This window comes from Grampus griseus (assembly GCF_964374135.1).
Source record: "Grampus griseus genome assembly, chromosome: 1".
In the NCBI taxonomy this organism is placed as follows: domain Eukaryota; kingdom Metazoa; phylum Chordata; class Mammalia; order Artiodactyla; family Delphinidae; genus Grampus; species Grampus griseus.
The window spans coordinates 157,962,025-157,982,499 of NC_139017.1; the positions used below are offsets into that span (position 1 = coordinate 157,962,025).

Genomic DNA, 20,475 nt, shown 5'->3' on the forward strand with positions numbered 1-20,475 from the left:
AATCATGCCTAGCACACAGTAGATGTTCAATAAATATTTGTTAGGTGAGTGAATAAACTCAATGTTTAAAAACACCTTGAAGGTGAATCAGAACATATCTAAGGTCAAATATAGTCCTTGAATCAGTAGCTCTCAAAAATGCTGTTGCATTTATATAATGGGAGGGGGGAGTGTCTTGGGACACAGCTACTCTCTAGGAGGTTCTGGGTAGGGGTTGCCCATAATCCTTTGGGGTGGGGGTTTGAAGGGGTTCAAAGAACCCATACAGCAAAGTATAGGGACCTCCTCTTGGCCCCCAACATCAGCAGGGCTGGAAAAAGTTCAGACATCCCTTCACCCCATCTTTCACCCCAATTCAGGGTGCCCCAGTTTCCATCTTCTGAACGCTCACTCCCCACTCCCAAGGAAAAGGAGATTGGAGTGGGGAGCAGAAAGATGTGCAATCTTCACCGAGAGACATTTATTGAGCTCCTTATGGGTGCCAGGCACCAAAGAGGAGCGCACAGAGGTATTAGATAAGGTCCCGGCCCTCAAGGAGCTTCTTGATGACCAGGGGAAAAGAAAAGGGGGTGGGGAGAAGCTGGTGTCAATCACAGGCCTCTCTCCTTTCTTTGGTGGTCTCAGAAGTGGCCGGGCCCAGAAAGGGACAACTTGGACGAGTGTCCAAGACATATATGCACAAGCCACACATGTACAAGACACATGTGCAGAGCCCACCCAACTACAGAACCCGGGTACAGGACACGAGAAGTGTATGTGTCGCATGTGGGCGGGATTCACATGCAGAGTCCATATGTGCATAGGCCACATGGGTGTAACACAGGAACTGCATCTCCCCAAGCCGGGTTGGCTAGGTAGGGGGAGGGCTCCAAGCCCCAGCCAGCTAGGCTCCTCAGGGCTGCGGCTGGTACTGGCCCTCTGTGGCTGTGAAGAAGTCCTCCAGCACGCTGCGCAGGTAGTCAAAGGTGGGCCGGTCCTCCGGGAGCTCCTTCCAGCACAGCATCATCAGTTGGTACAACTCATCTGGACAGTTGTCAGGTCGTACCATGCGGTAGCCTTGCTCCAGGTTCTGAATCACCTCAGGATTGGTCATCCCTAGAGGTTGATGGGAGAACTGACATCAAGTCTCCAGGCTTTGGAAGCCCACAGGCAGGGGTGATGGTCAAGATATTTGACAACTTGTATAGTGTGAGCACCAATCCAAAGGGATCTTGGTCTTCATCAATGGTAAAGCTATACTTGCGGTAATTGCTAAATGTCAGTCGTGCCACTTGTAGTGTCTGCTATGGCTTAAACACTCAATAATGCACACATGTGGCTGTGAGACTTTGGGTGAGCCACGGCACCTCTCTAAGCCTCAGTTTCCTCATCTGGAAAATGGGATAACAGTAGCTCCTACCTCATAGAGGTGTTATCAGGATTGAAAGAGAAAGTGTATATATAGCATTGAGAATGCTGCCTGGAAGAGGAGATGCAGCATAAAGAGTACCTGTAATGATGATTATTTGGTAGGGAAGGATGGAGTGGTCAGGGCCCAGGGCAGGATGGGGGCCCACAGCCAGGACAATGGGGGGGCTTCTCCAGCTTTTAGAACAGGCACATGAGATGCTGCATCAGGAATCCAGATGGACCCTGGACCCCAGCAAGGCAGACCCTGCATGGGGCAGAGAAGATTCACTAGGCCCCTCCATGATCCAGATGAAATCATCTTTGGGCCACTTCCTTCCCTTGGTGCTGATCCTGGCCCCCAGAGTAGGCTCTTTGCATGTAGACCCCCAAGAGGAGCTGCTCTGGAGAACTGCATGGTCACAGCAGAAATATAGCTCCCTGTTTCTAAATTACCTGTATGGCCTCTGGTTTCTGCTTCATTCTCTGAGAAGAGACTGTGACAGGCAGTCCCCAGAGCCTAACCCCTAGAGGGTCCTAGCAAAACAGAAGTTTTACTCCTACAAAGCTTCAGACTGGACCCTAGTCAATAGAGACCTCTCTTCCCCAGGCCTTTCCCCTGGGGGGCCTCTAGCTATGTGTCACTCAGATTTCAAAATCAGGACACTGAAGGACATAGGCCAGGGAACAAGGATACAAACCTATTGGCTACACCCAGCCTAAATACAGCCCACAGCCCTACTTTGGCTTGGCCCCTTATAGTGTTTTTTTGTTGTTGTTGTTATTGTGTGTGTGTGTGTATATATATATTTTTTTTCTTTTTTTGACATGTGGGATCTTAGTTCCCCAACCAGGGATCGAACCCGTGCCCCCTGCATTGGGAGCATGGAATCTTAACTGCTGGACCACCGGGGATGTCTCCCCTTTTGGCATTTTTAAACAATGTGAATCATCACCAATATTTGGAAATGGGAAAATTTTCCTAAAACTCCAAGTTTTGGCTTCTCTTGAAAAAACAAAGATCTGTTTTTTGGGCCACCATGTCTTAATAGGAGCCATCTGCTAGAGCAGATGTAAGTTCACCCAGGTCCCCATTACTCCCCATAATTTCCCTGACCCTAAAGCCACGTGTCAGTTGCCATTTATCATCATGCTTTCACTGCCTTTATTCTTCTAATAGAAAAATTCTCTAAGGGAGCACTGTGAACTCTTGGCAGGACAACGAGTGTGTTTCTAGCCCCGGCGCTGCCGCTGGACTCTGTGATGGGGCAAGTCCAGGGCAGGAGAGGCCTGCATACCCTCACCTGATTCTAAGGTGTCTTTACCTTCCCAGGAGCAAAGTACTGTGCACACTGATGGGGATGTAGGAAGCTTCTGCAAGTCTGGCCACTGTGCTCCATGACCTCCTTACCCTGTCTTTGTATCCTATTTCCTTTCCCCAGAGTTTCCTAGCAAGTTCCTTCCAAAAAAAATTTCATTCCTGTCTTGGCTGAATTCAGGGGTAAAGGACTGTCCAGGAGATGGAGGGAGGAGTGGGAGAGAGTGGGAGTTAGCTGTTTACACGTCTCTCTCACTCTACATGGAAGGCTTCAGAGGGACGGGAAGTCAGTGTTTAGTGAACACCTACTACGAGTCAAGCTCTTTCACAAATAATCTTGTTTCTCATATCATGAAACTGAGGCTCAGAGAGGTAAAGTCACCTGCCCAAGTCACTTGCCCATAGTGATTAATAATAAAACCTAACACTCCTGAGTGCTTCGTATGGGTCAGGTACTGTTCTAACCTCACGTTTTACAACTGGAGAAAAAAGGAATGATCTGATCAAAGCCAAACAGAAAGCATCAGTGGCAGACCTGGTAATAAGAAGCAGGCCTCTTACCTCGCAGGCCAGATCCTCTTCTACATATTAGGCTGCCAGTGTTAGAACTAAAGAAAAGGGCTGGGATTGTTGAGGGAAGAGACATCCAGAGACAGAGATGGAAGCCAGGCCTGGGAGATGTGCACCTAATTGGGGATGTAGGAGTGCCACCCCTGAGACGATGGAGGAGAAGCAGCTAGAGAGTTTCAGATTCTTAGCCTGGGAAGAAGTAAGTGGAAAGACATGAATTTGCCGCCCTTCCCCATCACCCTTTCAGCTCCTGCCCTTGACCCTGACCTGGGTAAGGGATGCGGCCATGAGTGACAATCTCCGTCAGCAGGATCCCGAAAGACCACACGTCCGACTTGATGGTGAATGTCCCATAGTTAATGGCTTCTGGTGCTGTCCACTTAATGGGAAACTTGGCCCCTGGAGGGAGGAAGTGCGGTCACCTGGGTCTGCTTGGCCAGACCCTGCAGGCCACAGACTTCCCTCATGTCCCGTACCTACCCTCCCTGGCTGTGTACTCATTGTCCTCGATGAGGCGTGCTAGGCCAAAGTCTGCGATCTTGCAGCTCAGCGTATCAGACACCAGGATGTTGGCGGCCCTCAAGTCACGGTGGATATAATTCCGCTCTTCAATGAATGCCATGCCCTCTGCAATCTGCAGGCCAGGTACAGGTCAGCGGTCCTGGGCCCGACATCCTTCTCCCACTGCCCTGTGCCTATGCCCATCCCCTCCCCAGTCTCCTTACTTGCGCCGCCATGTCCAAGAGTTTGTTAATGGTCAGCTTGATGCCTGTGGAGGTCTTGAGAAAATCCACCAGGCTCCCTGTGGGCAGAAGCAAGAGCTGCTGACCCAAGTTGCCCCAGGGGAAAGCCCTCAGACCCTTCTCCCCTAACTGGGAGTCTAGAAGCAGTGTCTGATGTGTGGAAAGGAAGAGTAAAAGCTGAAAAAGGAGGAGTGTGTGTTCAGAGTGAGGATGCCCGGGATGTGTGATGCCCTTTTCCCGGGGACTAGGGGGCTACTTGGAGGGGTCTGCAAGCTTCTTGTCACCAATGGGGTGGAGCCCAAACTCTTCAGCGAGTCATCCAAAGCCCTGCATGGTCCACATCTGTAGTTTCTTCTCTTCCTTCCACTCCTGCCTCTTTTACTCCACCCACCCTAGACAATTGTGTGATTTTCCACATAGACCCCTGGGTTCTCACCCCAAAGTCTCTTTGTCCCATGTCTCATGCTAAAAATTCTTTTTGTTCATGGCCCAGCTAGACTATTCCTCTAGAAAGCCTCTCTAGATCTACCAAGTATAATAAATTACATCATCATCTTCCTTCTCCATGGTATACTGGAACTTTCCTATGGCACAAACTCTGGTTTTCCTAATGTGCATAACTGATAGCAGCAATCAATCAATGTTCCCAGCCCACAGTAAGCAGCAATAAATGTATGCTGAATGTAGTAAATGGAATCTGGAAAGAGGTGTCCTGGAGGACTGAGAGACCTCAGAGGGTAGCAGAGGGTAACTAGGAGAAGACCAGGGATGGGAGTGGCTGGAACAGAGCTAGTGACCGCTGGCCCTTCTCAAGAGACTAAAACCCTATGTGAAGATGACAACAACTTGAGTGTCTCCACTATGAGTGCTGAATTAGTCACTGAAGGCAAAGACCTCACCCAGAGGCAGCAAATATGTGGACATAAACTGCCATTCCTTCATTGTATCCATGGCAGATGTTGCTAACCAATCCCGGTACTCACTTCCAATGAACCTCAGAATCCTTCTCAACACAGAACTCCAAGCAACTACCAATTGAAGGTCGTCTGCTATTTGCCATTTCCAGAATCCATTAGCCAATTAACAGCTTTTTTCCCTTCCTGAAAGAGGGACAGATCTTATACTCCCAAAGAATCAGAGCCAGATAACAACAAACTTACTAAGCTGTTACTATATGGTAGGCCCTGTTCTAACTGCTCTATATGCATTAACTTTCATCCTCACAAAAACCCTATAAGGGGACTTCCCTGTGGTTAAGAATCCGCCTGCCAATGCAGGGGACACGGATTCGAGCCCTGGTCTGGGAAGATCCCACATGCCACGAAGCAGCTAAGGCCGTGTGCCACAGCTACTGAAGTCCGCGTGCCTAGAGCCCGTGCTCCGCAACAAGAGAAGCCCCTGCAATGAGAAGCCCACGCGCCACAATGAAGAGTAGCCCCCGCTCGCCTCAACTAGCGAAAGCCTGCGAGCAGCAACAACGACCCAACACAGCCAAAAATAAATTAAAAAACAAAAAGACCCTGTAAGAAAGTTGCTATTGCATTATTATCACCATTTTACAGATGAGGAAACCATGGCAGAGGGAAGCGAAGTGACCAAGCCCAAGGCCACACAGTCCTGAAGCCAGGATTCTAACCCAGGCAGTCAGACTCTAGAGCCCTTAATGACTACACTTATTTCTGGATAAGCCTGTTTAGATTTCTGCTGTTATTCTTGGGGGAACTGAGCATCAGAGGTGGCACAGGGACTTGGTCCAAAGCTGGGCCTAGAAGTTCCTATTTACCTTCCTGGGGCTCTCAATCTGTCCGACAGTGGACTGAGGGAGGGGGAGGGGCTCACCCAGAACTGAAAAAGAGGGCTTTGGCGCACTCGCAAGGCTCAGGGGCAGAAGGGAGAGAGGTGGGGCTAGGGACCTACTCATCTCCTGAGATCAAGCATCCTTAGATCAAGGTGGGGTTTGAAGAAGGCAAACAGGACTGACTGCAGGTCAGAGAAGAAGGGGGGCATGGGGGGGGTGAATGCTCTTTCAGAGCCTGCCACCTCAAGCTGGGCTCCCAGACGGGGCTCGAACAACACATCCTCTTCTCCACACGCCCTATAGTCGCTCCTGGAAGTGAGTCTTTGGGGGCTCAGGAAAATTCCTCTAAAACACCTCAGCGCTGAGCCAGGCCTATCTCCTCCGCCCTCCAGCAGGGGCAGAGGAGACGGCAGTGCCCCCCAGCGGCCGCGCACGGAGGCGGCGCTCACCATTCTCCATGTATTCCGTGATGATATAGATGGGCTCCTGGGTGACCACCGCGTAGAGCCTGACCAGGCGCTGGTGTTGCAGCTGCTTCATGAGGTTGGCCTCGGCCAGGAAGGCATCGGGGGACATGCTGCCCTGCTTCAGGCTCTTCACTGCCACCTTCGTGTGCCCGTTGTAGTACCCTGGGGCAGGGAGGGGTTGGGGGAATCACTCGGAGCCCATGCCCCCAGAGCCAGGCAGCTGCCCCGAAACAGGGCACTCTCACGACCTTAGATGCCTCCCCTCCCCGCAGTCCTGGAGGGCCTCACTCACCCATCCACACCTCTCCGAACTGGCCAGCCCCCAGCCGCTCCACAAGCTTCAGCGTCTCCCTGGGAACCTCCCACTCATCCTCCCACCAGGGCTTCTGGGGCTTCTGGGTCTGGCAGGGGCGGCTCAACCTCGTGCACAGCCCGTCCGAAGAATCTGTGAGGATAAGGGAGGAGGGTAAGGCTGTGAATAAGGCGGGACTGGGGGTTGGGGCCCACCCAGTCCCCACCTGGGGAAATGGACTGGCAGGGGAGGTGTGTGGAGCTGTCACCTGATCCCTGGGGCTCCAAGGTACCGCACCTCACCCACTGAGGGGGGAATGAAGGAGCATACTGAGAGATGGATGGAGGGTACCCCGAGAGGCCCTGGGGGAGGCAGGCTGACAGGGCACAGGTGCTAACCCTAACCCTGCCGTGCTCACTCATGTAATGGCGGACCAGCTCATGCAAGCCAGGAAAAGTGATGCGGGGGGAGATGTAGAAGCCGCCTTTGTCCAGGTTACGGATCTTGTAATGTTTCACCACTTCTCCCTGGGTCTGGTCGAAGTCCCGGACGGACAGTGAAAACGATCCTGAAAAAAAGAAAGGATGAAGGAGCGCAAAAGAGGGGGGCGGTGGCCTCCAGCGAATCGCACCTCCGCCGACGCGCCACACACACACACCCATCCCACACCAACCCCGCGGGCTCCTCGCGCCAGGACCTCCGCTCGCTGCCCCAGCCCGCGGCCCCGCCCCCCGCCCCCCGGCCAGCCCAGCCGCTCACCCGTGGTGCTTTCACTCTCTCGTATCAGGAAGGACCCGTGCGTGTTCCCGGGCGCCAGGAGCTGCCTCTCCGCGTCCTTGCGGGTCAGGGTCTTGAAGAACCAGCTGAGCAAGGCAGAAGCGAGGGCTTCTTTCGTCTGTTGGTCCGTTCTTCCTCCATCACCCTCCAGCATTCACACCACCCCAAGCATCTCTCCTTTGCTCCGAGGTCCCTGGATCTACACCCAGCCATCCCGCACGACGAGTCCCCACTCACGGTTCGGGCTCCAGGCTGTTCGCTCTGGCCACAAAGTTGAAGGGGATGTAACCTTCCTGGCCCGTGGTCACGGACTGCGCCTTCCACCACTCGCCGTTCCTGAGCGACAGCAGCGGTTAGCACGGTCTGCTCAGCCTTGCACTTGGCTGGAACCCCCCCTCGGAGCCCCCAGTTAGGTCATGCCACCCCACCCTTCAGCTCAACACTCCGAAGCCTCCCATTTTGTCTTAAGGCACCCACTGCAAGCCAGATCAGGGGCCGCAGGGGGGCTGCAGTACCGGAGGTCCCCACTCCCTCACACTCTACCGCAGGGCAAGGATGGATGGCGTGAAGGGGACACTCACTGCTCCAGGATACGTAGCTGTTCACCCTTCTCGAAGCCCAGATCTCCATCGTGGGAAGGCTCATAGCTGTGCAGGGCGATAACCAGGTTGTCTGTAAAGACAGGGGGAGTCAGGGAGAACCTGTCTGGAATAGGCTGGGAGAGCGACTTCAGGAGTTACATGGTAGCTGACAAGACAGAGGGGGGAGGAGGAAGGACAGGGGGTGAGTAGGTGAGGAGATGGAGGCTGACAGCCAAGGATCCACAGGACTTCTCTTCCAGGCCCTGCTGGTTGAAGTCACCTTGCAGTGGAGAAGCTGGGGGGTTGGAGCCCTCGTAGGTGACCAGTGGATCCCGCACTTCAGAGCCATTCCAGATGGACAGCTGTGGGGTGGGGTATAAGTGGAGTCAGAAAGCTGGGGCTGGGTCAGACCCTGGCTTGCCTCCCCACTGCCCTGCTCTCCTTCACTTCAGCTTGGCTGGGTCTTATCACTGAATTTGCCGACCACTTGCTGCATGACCTTATGAGAATGCCCTTTCCCTCTCCGGGGTTCTTTTCCTTTCTGTTGCAGGGGAGAGGGCGCGCTGTTATCTCAAGGACCTATAGTGGTGGTCCGTTTCTCTCCTCCGGGTCGTACACCCACCCGACTCCCACACCAAGCCCCCTGTCTTGCCTCTTACCATGGCCTTGCCCTCCAGTGGAACTATGGGGTAATGGCAGTTCTCACACACATCGATGTTTTCCATCCAGTCATCTTCAGGGTTTGAGCTGCAGCTACAGCCCATGGTCCCTGGGGGAATGGAGAGGGCGCTGAAAGGGCTCCCCCAAGATCTACCCCTGCAACATCCGACATGCTAAGACCTAGCCCTGGGAACTTCCAGAAGGACCCGAGATCGGCAGCTCCCCAGCCCCCATTCATAAGCCACAGAAAAGCTGAAATGGGGTCCTAGCTCCCACCTGGGCTGGGCAAACCGCCACAGGCACCTTTGTTAGTCTAGTTGCCCACTTCCTGCCTCTCCCCACTCCCGCTCTCTCTGCCCATCCCCCAAGTTGGGGGACTTCCTACTAGAGATCACATACACTTCCCCAAGCCCTAGGGAAGACCTAAGTTTTGATCCTCCCCTACCAGAGGGGTGTGTGCGCCCCGCCTCCTAATTACAATTCCCCTTTCCAGACGAGGAAGCTGAATATGAGACCCTTTCTCCCGAATGTCAGCCATCAGGCTTCTGCTCCCCCAAACGTCCCCGCACACGAAGTCTCCTTCAGAGGCTTCTTTCTGCTTCTCCCCAGCAGAAAACACTCCAGTGGCCCTCTTGGCCATACCTTTTACTCGTTTGCTTGCTTTAGCAGTGGAAACTTTTTGTCAGATGAAATCAAGCCGAACCTCATAGATCAAGCAGGTCAAAGTGGAGCTGTTCTGCCTGAAGCAGAATGTGGCGGGACCTCACTCTGAAGCTCCTGGGAATCCCTGCAGCACCTCCTCCCCCAGGGCTGCTCCTCAGGACTGCTTGGAAACAGCAGTTCTCAGGTAAAGTTTAATTGAATTTACTGTGCATTCAAGAACCTTTAATATCAGAATCAAATCCACCTCCTCAGTCTATTCTGCTACACACACACACACACACACACACACACACACACACACACACACACACTCACACAGCCTGTGCTCTGAGCTAGTCTTCCCAAAAACTTCTCGCTCTTTTCTTACAACGTGCCTTTGTTTATGTGGTTCGCCTGCCTTGGAATGCTTTTGCCCATCTGTTGAACTCTAACTCAACCTTCAAGCCTCAACTCAGATATCACCTTCTCTGTGAAGCCTTCCCAATGCCCAAAGCTCTTTGCTCCTACAGTATTCCACTTAGACCACAATCATCAACTTAGGCACTGAGTGCCATGATTACGCTAATTTATGTGTCAGTCCCCCTGCCTCTCCTCCCCCCTTGATGAGATGGGGGGTCTATCAAGAGCAGAAGCTGTGTTTTATTTGCCTGAATGTCCCAGCACCCGGAACTATTCTTGTTAATAAATGTTGACTGGTATGTGGAGGGTCGATGCACAGATTCTCCCATTTACAGAGGCCTTAGAAACCACCAGGTCTAACCTCTGATTTTAGATGAGCAAACAGAGGACCAGACAGGCCTGCTTCAACTCACACAACTGTTTGGGGCAGAATAAAGCTAGAGTTGCTAATACATGCTGGGACCAAGTAGAAGTGGGGACCAGTGGTGGTTTCTTGGTTAGCAAGACTTAAGATCTGGGGCTTACCTGGTTGCTCAGTGGTTAAGAATCCACCTGCCAATGCAGGGGACAAGAGTTTGAGCCCTGGTCCGTGAAGATCCCACATGCCGTGGAGCAACTGAGCCCCATGTGCCACAACTACTGAGCCTGTACTTTAGAGCCCGTGAGCCACAACTACTGAAGCCCGCGTGCCTAGAGCCTGTGCTCCGCAACAAGAGAAGCCACCGCCATGAGAAGCCTGCGCACCACAACGAAGAGTAGCCCCTGCTCGCCACAACTGAAGAAAGCCCGCACGCAGCAATGAGGACCCAACGCAGCCAAAAATAAATTAATTAATTAAAAAAAAAAAGACTTAAGGACCTATGTCAATTATATCTTAATTAAAGAAAGAAAAAAAGATTCAAGGATAGGCCCTGGAGTTATGTTCAAATTCTGGTTCTGATAACTTACTGTGTCTCTTTGCTGAAATCATTCTTCCCCAGCCTCACTTTGCCTTTTCTGTCAACTGGGGATCGTCATCCCTTTCTCATAAGCTTAGATGAATGTTGGCTTGATTTAGAGCTGAGAAAGACTTATACCAGTGCCCATTCTGCCCTACCAACCCCTGCTTTGGAGGGTGGGAGAATGGGACTGATAAATAATCCTCTTGGCTTTAAGCTCATGTTTCTTTTTTTTTTTTTTTTTTGCGGTACATGGGCCTCTCACTGTTGTGGCCTCTCCCGTTGTGGAGCACAGGCTCCAGATGCACAGGCTCAGCGGCCATGGCTCATGGGCCCAGCCGCTCCGCTGCATGTGGGATATTCCCAGACCAGGGCAGGAACCTGTGTCCCCTGCATCGGCAGGTGGACTCTCAACCACTGCGACACCAGGCAAGCCCTCTTTTTTTTTTTTTTAATTTAATCTTTATTTTATATTGGAGTATAGTTGATAAGCTTATGTTTTTTAAACTGAGATACTTATAACCTTTCATGGGTACCGGAAGTCACGGGTGTGTACCTCCCAAAGCATGAGTGTCAAACACATAGTTAAACCTTGTTCACGTAGTTAAACAGACATAGATCTATTACAAATAGAGGAAAATACAAAATGTACATGGAATTTTAAGCCAAATCAAGAGACTTTCAAGGAAAGGTGTACACGCATATACTCTTTCCGCTACTGTAGGAGTCCTGGGGAGACATTTGAGAAATCTTGCTCGGCTCTGTGGCTGCAAATGGCTTTTTAATTTTTTTGATTGCTAATTTTATTATGGCTAAGAACTGATCAGCAGCAAAAGCCTCCAGAAAAGTACTGATGACAACCTGGAACCAGCCTAAGATGAGCCGAGCTGTCTAGTAAGGTCCTGAGCAACCCATTGTTTGTGATATTCAAATAGGCCTTGGAAAACCACAGGTTGGTTATATTACACAGAGAACACCAACATCAGATGAGGTGTCAACTTAGATCAGTAAGGTCCCTTCCAAGCTTGACATTCTCAGAGGCTTTGAAAAAGGGTAAGAGAAAGATGAGAAGAGTTTGGGGTTGAGAAAATGTGATGAACTGGGGTGCAGCAGTGAGGGGAGGCTGGTAGACGGGGCAGAAGGAACTTTCTGAAGGCTGAAGCTCGTAGGGCTGGAAACTGTACCTGTCCAGGCTGGGGTCACGTGGGGAGGGAAAAGGAACCACAAGGCCTTGGGCCAGGGTCCAGGAGAGCATGCAGGCAGGACCTATATCCTGGATAAATCTCGGCCTGCCATAAAGGACTGGGGACAGATATAAAAGAATGAAATATTGCCATTTGCAGCAACATAGATGGACCTAAGATTATCATACTGAGTGAAGTAAGCCAGGCACAGAAGGACAAATATTATATGATATCACTTATATGTGGAATCTAAAAAAATAATACAAATGAACTTATTTACAAAACAGAAACAGACTCACAGACATAGAAAACAAACTTATGGCTACCCAAGGGGAAGGGGGTGGGGGATAAATTAAGAGTATGGGATTAACAGATACACACCACTATATATAAAATAGATAAACAATGAGGATTTACTGTATAGCACAGAAACAACAAGGATTTACTGTATGGCACAGGGAACTATGTTCAGTATCTTATAATAACCTATAATGGAAAAGAATCAGAAAAAAATGTATATAGGCATAACTGAGTCACTTTGCTATACACCTGAAACTAACAAAATATTGTAAATCAACTCTACATCAATTAAATAAATAAATAAATGAAAGGACTGAGGCCAGGAGCGAGAAAAAGTTAAGCTGTGTTAAATTAAGCCAAAAGGTACTCAGTAACTCTGCTGGGTATCTGACCCCTAGTGTTTCCTCTGTGGCTTATTCAGTGCACCTGGAGCCCTCCAGCTGCAGGTAGCAGGCCCTGCCGTATACAAAAGTGTGAATTTCGGAATATAGGGCCTGGCAGCAATCAGAAGACCCCAAGACCTGGCAAGGTTACTTTGGTGAGTGGCTCTCAGCCACTGGGAGCTACATGCTCCTGTGAAGCCCAAGGATAATGTTGAAGGTTATTTCAATATTTCAAAAATCTGAAAGGAAATGGTACTATGATTTGTTTCTCAGTACGACAAATTGCATTATCGTTTCTTCAATGAATACTTAAGTCTCTGATGAAAATTTGAACTAGAAAACAAGAAAATTAGTACCTAAATGAGGTCATTCAGTCAGCAAAACCCTCAAAATCATGAGATCCATGGGGGAAGAGGGGAAAAGTACAACAGGGGAAGGGCAAAGGAGTCCTTGGAGGGAAGAGTTGAGAAGTACTCATGTAAGTCACCAGCCTCATTTTAAAGATGGAGAAGGTGGCGGATCAGAGAAGGTAAGTGGTTTTCCCAATAGCACGTGAGGGCTCTTGGCAGAGGCGGGACTCCAATCAGGCCCCACCTCCTTTTTCAAGGTACTCTGCTCTATTCTTCCCTCCCTGGAGACTAAAGCGGGCAGGGAATCCTGAGAGGTCATGCAGACAATGGAGAAGGGAGGGAGGTCTGACAGAGTGGGGTCCACTCTCCATCAGGATGTGATCATTGTGCTGTTAACAAAGGCCTTTCTCTCTAAGGCAATTCTCCCTCTATTTGGAATGCATGTTTCTGAGTGTACATTTACCTGCTTGTTGAATACAAGTCAGCACATATTGAGGCATGTGAATCACTGAGCATCATGCTTATGTGTACATACCCGTGGGTATGTAGGAGCCCCTGTGTGCAGATGGATGTGCAACAAAATGGGGGCATGTATAGTTTGTGCATGTCCCTATGTAATTGTGAGGTCATATATGCACGTATTCATTTGTACAAAATGTGGGTCCCATCCTAGTCTGATTCAACCAGGTTAATAAAGGAGGTTGGCAAAAAGAAAATCAAAATTAAAGCTTATGGGCTTCCCTAGTGGTCCAGTGGTAAAGAATCCGCCTTCCAATGCAGGGGATGCGGGTTGCATCCCTGGTCTGGGAACTAAGATCCCACATTCTGCAGGGCAACTAAGCCTGTGGGCGCAACTACTATGTTCGTGCACCTCAACTAGAGAGCCCGCGTGCTGCAGACTACAGAGCCCACGCGCCCTGGAGCCTGCGTGCCACAACTGGAGAGAGAAAACCCGCACACCACAACTAGAGAGAAGCTCACGCACCACAACTGGAGAAGCCCGCGTGCCGCAACAAAAGATCCCACATGCTGCAACTAAGACCCGATGCAGCCAAAAAGATAAAGAAAATAAATAAATTTAAAAAAATTAAAGCTTAATATAAATTTCTCATAGAAAGGAAGGAAGGAAGGAAGGAAGGAAGGAAGGAAGGAAGAAAGGAAGAAAGAAAGAAAGAGAAAGAAAGAAAGAAAGAAAGAAAGAAAGAAAGAAAGAAAGAAAGAAAGAAAGAAAGAAAGAAAGAAAAAGAAAGAAAGAAAGAAAGAAAGAAAGAAAGAAAGAAAGAAAGAAAGAAAGAAAGAAAGAAAGAAAGAAAGAAAGAAAGGAAGGAAGAAAGAAAGGTGGGAGGGAAGGAAGGAAGGAAGAAAGAAAAAGGAAACAGATCCAGAGAATCCCCAGGACTCTCAGAACCAGTAACAAAGGCAGATTCTGTGGTGAATGAAACAGGACATTCTCTTCTCCCAACTCAGGAATTCAAGGTCAATAGGAGGAATTTTGTAGATTCTAGACCTTGTCTGACTAGCGTCTGAAATGTTCTCAGTCAAACTCAAGATCTGTCCATGGTTCACAGAGCACCTTGTTCCAGTGATAAAGGGCCCCCCCTCCCTGGGGTTTCAAACTTGGAGAGTGGAGTGAGGGCTAGATTTCAGGTACCATCCCTCTTGTCTCTTTGTATAGAGCCCAACACACAGAGTGGCCCTTCTTACTCTGTGTAGAATTGATCAAAAATCCCAGGCTGCGTGAAGCTCCTGGACTAGAGTTTCGGATCCCAGGGTTGTTTAGGAATCAACCCCTGATTCTTGCCAACTTGTTCACTTTTATCAACTCCATAGACGTTTTCTCGCCTGGTTGGGCCTAGAATGTGTTTCGTCCCCTTAAAAAAAAAATGTAACACTTTTCCTCCCCTAAACTGTAAACCGATTCATTTATTGAACATTCTGTCCAAAATGTGTGCCAGCTTTTTGCCTGGGTTTCTTGGGCTAACGCTTTATGTCAAGGGCAGGCAGGCTCTTCAACTGCAGATCACTGTTGCACTCTGGGCCACCCTGTGGCAAAATCTGTCAGGAATAATTTAAAACATTTTCTTGGCCTTTTTCTTTGGCCAAGATTTGGTTATTGGCAAAGTTGCATATGTTCAATGAATAGCCTTAGCTGTGGATGCCTGCACAGAACCCTCACCATGGTACTCGAGAATCAGGGCCATGGTAACTAATTTCTAGTGGGTAAAACAAGGATGTCTCCTGAATTCCCTCCTTTTTTGTGTGTTCCTCTTTGATACAATACCACTTTGGAATAAACTCTGTGAATTCACAGAGTTCACAAAAAAGAGAACAAAAAGATAAGCCTTCTCTTATGCAAACAAGATGGATTTATTCTCATAAACTGGGAGTGGTTTAAACATAGAACTGATTCTGCTGGTTAGTTATTGCCATAAACAAGGGCTATAGAGCAATTATTCTAAAGCTGGTATTTTTGGTAGAGGCCCTCCAACTAGTAACTTATATGTACCTAGTAATTTCTTTTATTGAGCCCCGTTCCTCATGTACCTCTGTCTGTATTTTGCATCATGGGGGTTTTATCAGGACGAAGCCTTACTTACAGTTTGGCGATCCACACCACTTTATTAAAGTTTCTGGAATTCTGCAGGTCAGGGAGGCTCAGCTCATCATATCCATATCATAGTGAACCAAGTTCATTCCCAAGGCCTCCCAGTCACTCACTGACAGAGGGCCTCTGGGCAGGTTACTACACCTCTCTGAACCTCCCTCAGTTCCTTTATCTTCAAAATGGGAATAAAAAAGGGACCTGCGTCTAGGGCTGTTGTGAACGTAATATGTGATACGTAGATGATCTCATATAATAAAGTACTTAACATGGTGCTTGGTACATAGTAAGGACTAAGTAAATGAAAATAGTTATTTGAGGCCTGCGTGGGTATTTCATTACCCCAGCTTTAAATACCTTCATTTTCCTTTCTGATTTTTGGCACTTCCACGAACCACTTTTTCACCTTTAATATATTTACCTCAAATGGAAACTTCACTACCATAAATGGAAAACCAGAACACAACATTGTAAATCAACTATACTTCAATTAAAAAAAAAAACAATGGAAAACCAGTATCACCAGCCATAAATAGAAATCTGTATATATTAAAATAAACACATACTTTAATACCTAAATTCACATTTGTAAATATTCATTCCTTACCCCCCTAAAATCACTCACCTGCATCAATGATGCACAGGCCATATCTGGGGAAATGCCACACTGTGAGACAGAACTCTGGACTTAGGCCTCTGTTGGTAAGTTAGAGGAAACATAACTTTCTTCCTACTTGGCCAGCCTATCGACAAAAATTTAATGGGTATGTCTTATGTGCCAGGCTCTGATCTAGAGCTGGGGACACAGAGGTGAGCAGTCAGAGAGGCTCCCATCCACTTGGCCCTGCCTGCTGTGTTAGAGGTGGGTGCCCCTCTGGCGGGTCACTCCATTTTCACAGGAGGCAGTAAGGCCTGTCTTCAGCTCACTGATCGGTAACGTCTGTGACCCTGACAAACTGACAACAAAAAACAGCAGTATTTGCCAGGAAGTAGCATCTCAAAATCACCACCATTACCCATTAACCAAGTTAACGACATTTAGCTAAAACCGCTGAAAAGATGAGGTAGATCTCCATGTGTTGACATGGAAAGACGTCCCAGATACAACACGGCAAGCAAGTTACAGAACAGAATGTAGAGTTTCAGTCTGTTTGCATTTAAATATGGAGATATAGGGGATTCTTTTAAGCCAGGCTCTGTGCTAAGCCTTCATTTGCATGACTTCATGTAATTCTCATAATAATCCTATGAAGTAAGTGCTATTATTACCCCCATTTTACAGATGCAAAAATTGAGGCCCAAATGGGGTAAAGGTATTTGTCTGAGGCCTCATAACAAACAAATAAGTGGTAGAGAGGCGAGCTGAACCTCGGTCTACCTGTGCCTCCAGAGATTAGGCTCTTAACCAGTATGCTTTCCAGCGGCCACACATAGGAAAATCTGGAAGGACGTGCACCAAATTGCCCACAGTGAGCATAGCCCAGGAGTGAGATTGGAGGGAGCTGTATTTCTTATATGTCTTTGTATGTCTCTGTACTGTTTAAATTTTTAAAAACTGCCATGTGCTAATTTTGTAGTTGAAAAACAAAAAACAACAAAGCCCCCACGAACACAAAAACTCTGCTAAGAGACACAAGCATTTGAGGAGAATCAACTGTACACTTGCCCTTCCACTCCTCTCCTTGTCTCAAGAGGTGTAGGCATGGAATAAGGGATACAGGAAAAAAGGTTCTGCGACCACAGAAGTCTGAAAAACACTGGGTTAGACAAAATCGAACAGCCACCTTCTCTGGGGAGACTTTCAGAGCTTCAACAAGCTAATACTGATGGTGAAGTTAATGTGGGACATTTTGTAGCTTAGATCATGTTGATTTGGCTCCAGACCGTTTTCTTTCCAGGTGGCTCATGGGACTAGCGTTCTTTAGAACAAAGCATTGGAAATGCAGCTCCAGGTGCTTTCAAACCAACACCTGGATGGTATCTTTGTCCCACCTGCCCCTATTCCACCCACATACTCAGCTCCCCTCAGCATCGCTTTCACTACGTTGAGCTTGGCCTTGAAGCCATCAGCTTGTGGGTGTGTGGATGGATTTGTAAGATCCAGTGTATGATGTATCTGCGGTCCCTGCCTCTGCCTCTGAACACACGTGCACACATACATTTTCCAATGATGATACGAATGGTGTTTTGGCTAGGGAGGGAGGGTTCATGTGTGTGTCTGTGTGAAGCTGTGTGTGGGACCCTCCTCTAAAACAGACCCTGTGGCCCAGTCTAGAGTTCTCACACCCACTAGTACACACAGGAAACAAGCTCATTTGCAAAGCCACACCACAAGTGTGAGGGAATGGGTGGCTCACTGGCATGCCCAAGGTGCTGAGTAGGAGTAATTCTGGTGCAGACATCCCCCCCACCCTTTGGTGCACAATTTGCAGGAGAAGGGGGTGCCTAACCTCTGTTAAGCACCTACTGCATGCCAGGAACCACCCAGGGCACATCACAGCCATTATTTTCTCTTTGATTCCCCACAGGCACTCTGTAAGGAGGGATTTATTATTGCCTCTTTACCAATAAGTAAACTGGAGTTCGGAGAAATGAAGCCATTTGTTCAAGGAAATGGCAGAACTGGAACTGTGCCTGGGTCCACCTGGCTCTGAAATGCATGTCCCTCACGCTACACCAGACCCACTGGCTCTCTTGTGTTTGGTCTTGCCCTGAGGCCTCTGCCCTCCTGGGACCCAAGAAACAACCCAGGGACAGTGACCTTGGCTTCATGTCCTAAGTACTCTGCAGAATGGGCCTTTATCCTTCTCAGAACTGCCTTGACTCTTCCAGGAAGCCTCCCGGATCACCTAAGGGAAGACTTCTCCCGTCCTCTGAACCCTCCACCTATTCTCTTGCTCCATCACTTGGCCTTTTTTCCCTTAGAGAAGAATCTCTGTCCCTGAGCCCCGAGGGTGAGGGACCCTGAGTCACCTATCAGCACAGGCTGGGTGGGAGAGGGGACGGCTTATGCCGGTCCAGAGTCTGGATGAGGGTAGGGAAACCCAGCATGTTTTTCAGGCCCCACAAGAGGCTGCAGGCCTTGGAGCTGGGGACAAAAGAAAGGCTGGGACATGCTGACTCAGTGGAAACTCCAAAGGCGGAGAGGGAGGCAGGGGAAACCTGCAAAGTGTGGCTCAGGTGGGGATTTGCCCCATAAACAGCAGGCTGAGAGCTAGAAAGTGAGGGGGTGGGCAGGGAGCTGACTCTGCTTCCCTGGGCTGCCACCACCTTCCTGGGGTTTGAAGCAGGAATCAGCAGGACCCACTGGCCCTACACAGACAGCAGCAGTGGGAGGGGGGCTAGAGCGGGAGGGAGCAAAGGGAAGAGGGGAGGACTTCCTGCGGACACAATGGCAACTTTCCAGATGGAAGTCCACGCGGTCCTTGCCCGGGGCCAACTGCACCCCTGTCCGGGATAAAAATAGCCCTTCCTCTTCCCGTCTCCCATCATTCTCTCACCCCCCAACTTCCCAGAGTCCGGTCAGATACTTCCACCCGGGAGGCCCCATGCCAGATGATAAGTATCCCTTCTCATGCCCATCCGTTCCCAAAGGAAGACTCCTCCTTCTCTCAAAAACTGTTGGTCACTGAGGCTGAAATCACTTCTCACGTGTCCATCTGGATGCTCTGGGTGGCTCCTCTCTCTCTCTCTCAGGAGAGTCTTGTCATTGGGGTCAGCCCCAGCAACCGGAAGTATTCTTGGGACCCCTGACTCAAGCCTGCCCATCACCTTGCTCCATAGGGGGTGTGTGTCACACCCTAGGCCATCATCACCCTCTCTGCCTCTGCCTTGCTGACGGACGGCAGGGAAGGAGTGCTTTGCCCCAGTCTGGGCCTCAGGAGGCTCGTCCATCATGGGACGAGGGACTGGATTTAGGGATTTCTGAAGGCCTTTGTAGTACCTGACGGTCTATGTGCCACATCCCCAAGGAAAATGCTCCCAGTGAGGTGGGGCCTGATGGCCGGCAGTGTGACAGAGGCGGGAGGTAACAGCTACGCAGGAAAGAGGTCATCCCGCTGTTCTGCCTGTCTTCCACCTGACCTCCAGCCAGGTTTTTCTGTCCCCCAGCCTGAAGGGCTGCTGCATACCTGGGGAGCCTGGCCCCAGGCCCAGCTGCAGCCCTCTGCTATCAGGCCCCCCACCGCAGCCCCTAGACCGCTGTTCCCAGTACTCCTTACCTGCCCAGCCCAGGAGCCCTCTGGCCCCATTCACATGGCCTTCCTGGCCTAGCCTGGCTGCCCAGACACAGCTTCAGCTCCCCTCTCCGTCGTAGCCACTGCGTGTCTCCCCGCGCCCACGTCCCACCCTGACTTCCTGCCACCTCCTGAGGGCCCCAGCAGCCCAACCACAGGCCTCCAGCACCCCAAGCTTCCTGCTGCCATAGCCCCCCGCCTCTCAGCCCTCAGGGGTCCTATACGTCTCCAGTCCAGGCCCTACTCACCCTGAGGGTGGCACTTGGAGGTGAGGGAGGATATTTGATAGAACTTCCCCCCGCCTTCCCAGGGTGCACCTGGACAAGAGATTCAAGGGGAGCCTTGAAACCCCACTGAGCGGGAGACAAACAGACACCACTCAGCTTGCAGTGAAGGGCCAGTAGCACTGCTGTCACAGTCTGAGAGCTGGGTGACCCTTTCATTACAGTCGGAGGGCAAAACTAACATCACTTCAGAGTCAAAGGAGAGGACAGCATCCCTGTAACATCACTGGAGAGCAGACACCCGTGTTCCAGTCAGATAGATACCAGGCTCACACAGCTGCTAGACACAGCCATGCCATCTCAGGGCACAGGACAATAGTTTATTATATGCAGAGGGTAGGCTAACACCCCTCTTACGGACAGAACACTGGACAACAGGCTGTTTAAGAAAGCGGGCAGAACAACCTCTTGTCTTTAAAGGGGGCAGAGAAACAGCCTCTGTCTTGGGCAGAGGGCAGGACAACCCCCCCTAATTATAGTTGGAGAGTAGGGCAACCCTTCTAACCAGGTAGAGGCGAGACCACAGCTCCTGTCAGAGGCACAGG

At 49.9% G+C, this 20,475-nt stretch overlaps 1 protein-coding gene across 1 annotated transcript; it reads right to left on the reverse strand.

Annotated features, from left to right (window-relative positions):
• Positions 1–455: 455 nt before the first annotated feature.
• Positions 456–19,720, reverse strand: LCK (LCK proto-oncogene, Src family tyrosine kinase). Its single transcript, XM_082671587.1, has 13 exons — positions 19,632–19,720; positions 8,592–8,701; positions 8,213–8,294; positions 7,933–8,023; positions 7,589–7,687; positions 7,334–7,437; positions 6,993–7,142; positions 6,575–6,727; positions 6,265–6,444; positions 4,000–4,076; positions 3,755–3,908; positions 3,542–3,673; positions 456–1,095 (listed from the first exon to the last, which is right to left on the reverse strand). The coding sequence occupies exons 2-13, from the start codon at positions 8,694–8,696 to the stop codon at positions 893–895; spliced, it is 1,530 nt and encodes a 509-aa protein (XP_082527713.1). The 5' UTR covers positions 8,697–8,701; positions 19,632–19,720; the 3' UTR covers positions 456–892.
• Between the last annotated feature and the right edge of the window lie 755 nt (positions 19,721–20,475).

Excerpts from the sequence above, each read along its gene's own strand:
- LCK (XM_082671587.1), bottom strand. The coding sequence starts at position 8,696 with ATGGGCTGTAGCTGCAGCTCAAACCCTGAAGATGACTGGATGGAAAAC. Across the intron at positions 6,728-6,992 it reads GCTGGTCCGCCATTACATGA|ATTCTTCGGACGGGCTGTGC; the intron begins GTGAGCACGGCA and ends TTATCCTCACAG. Across the intron at positions 6,445-6,574 it reads GTTCGGAGAGGTGTGGATGG|GGTACTACAACGGGCACACG; the intron begins GTGAGTGAGGCC and ends TCCCTGCCCCAG.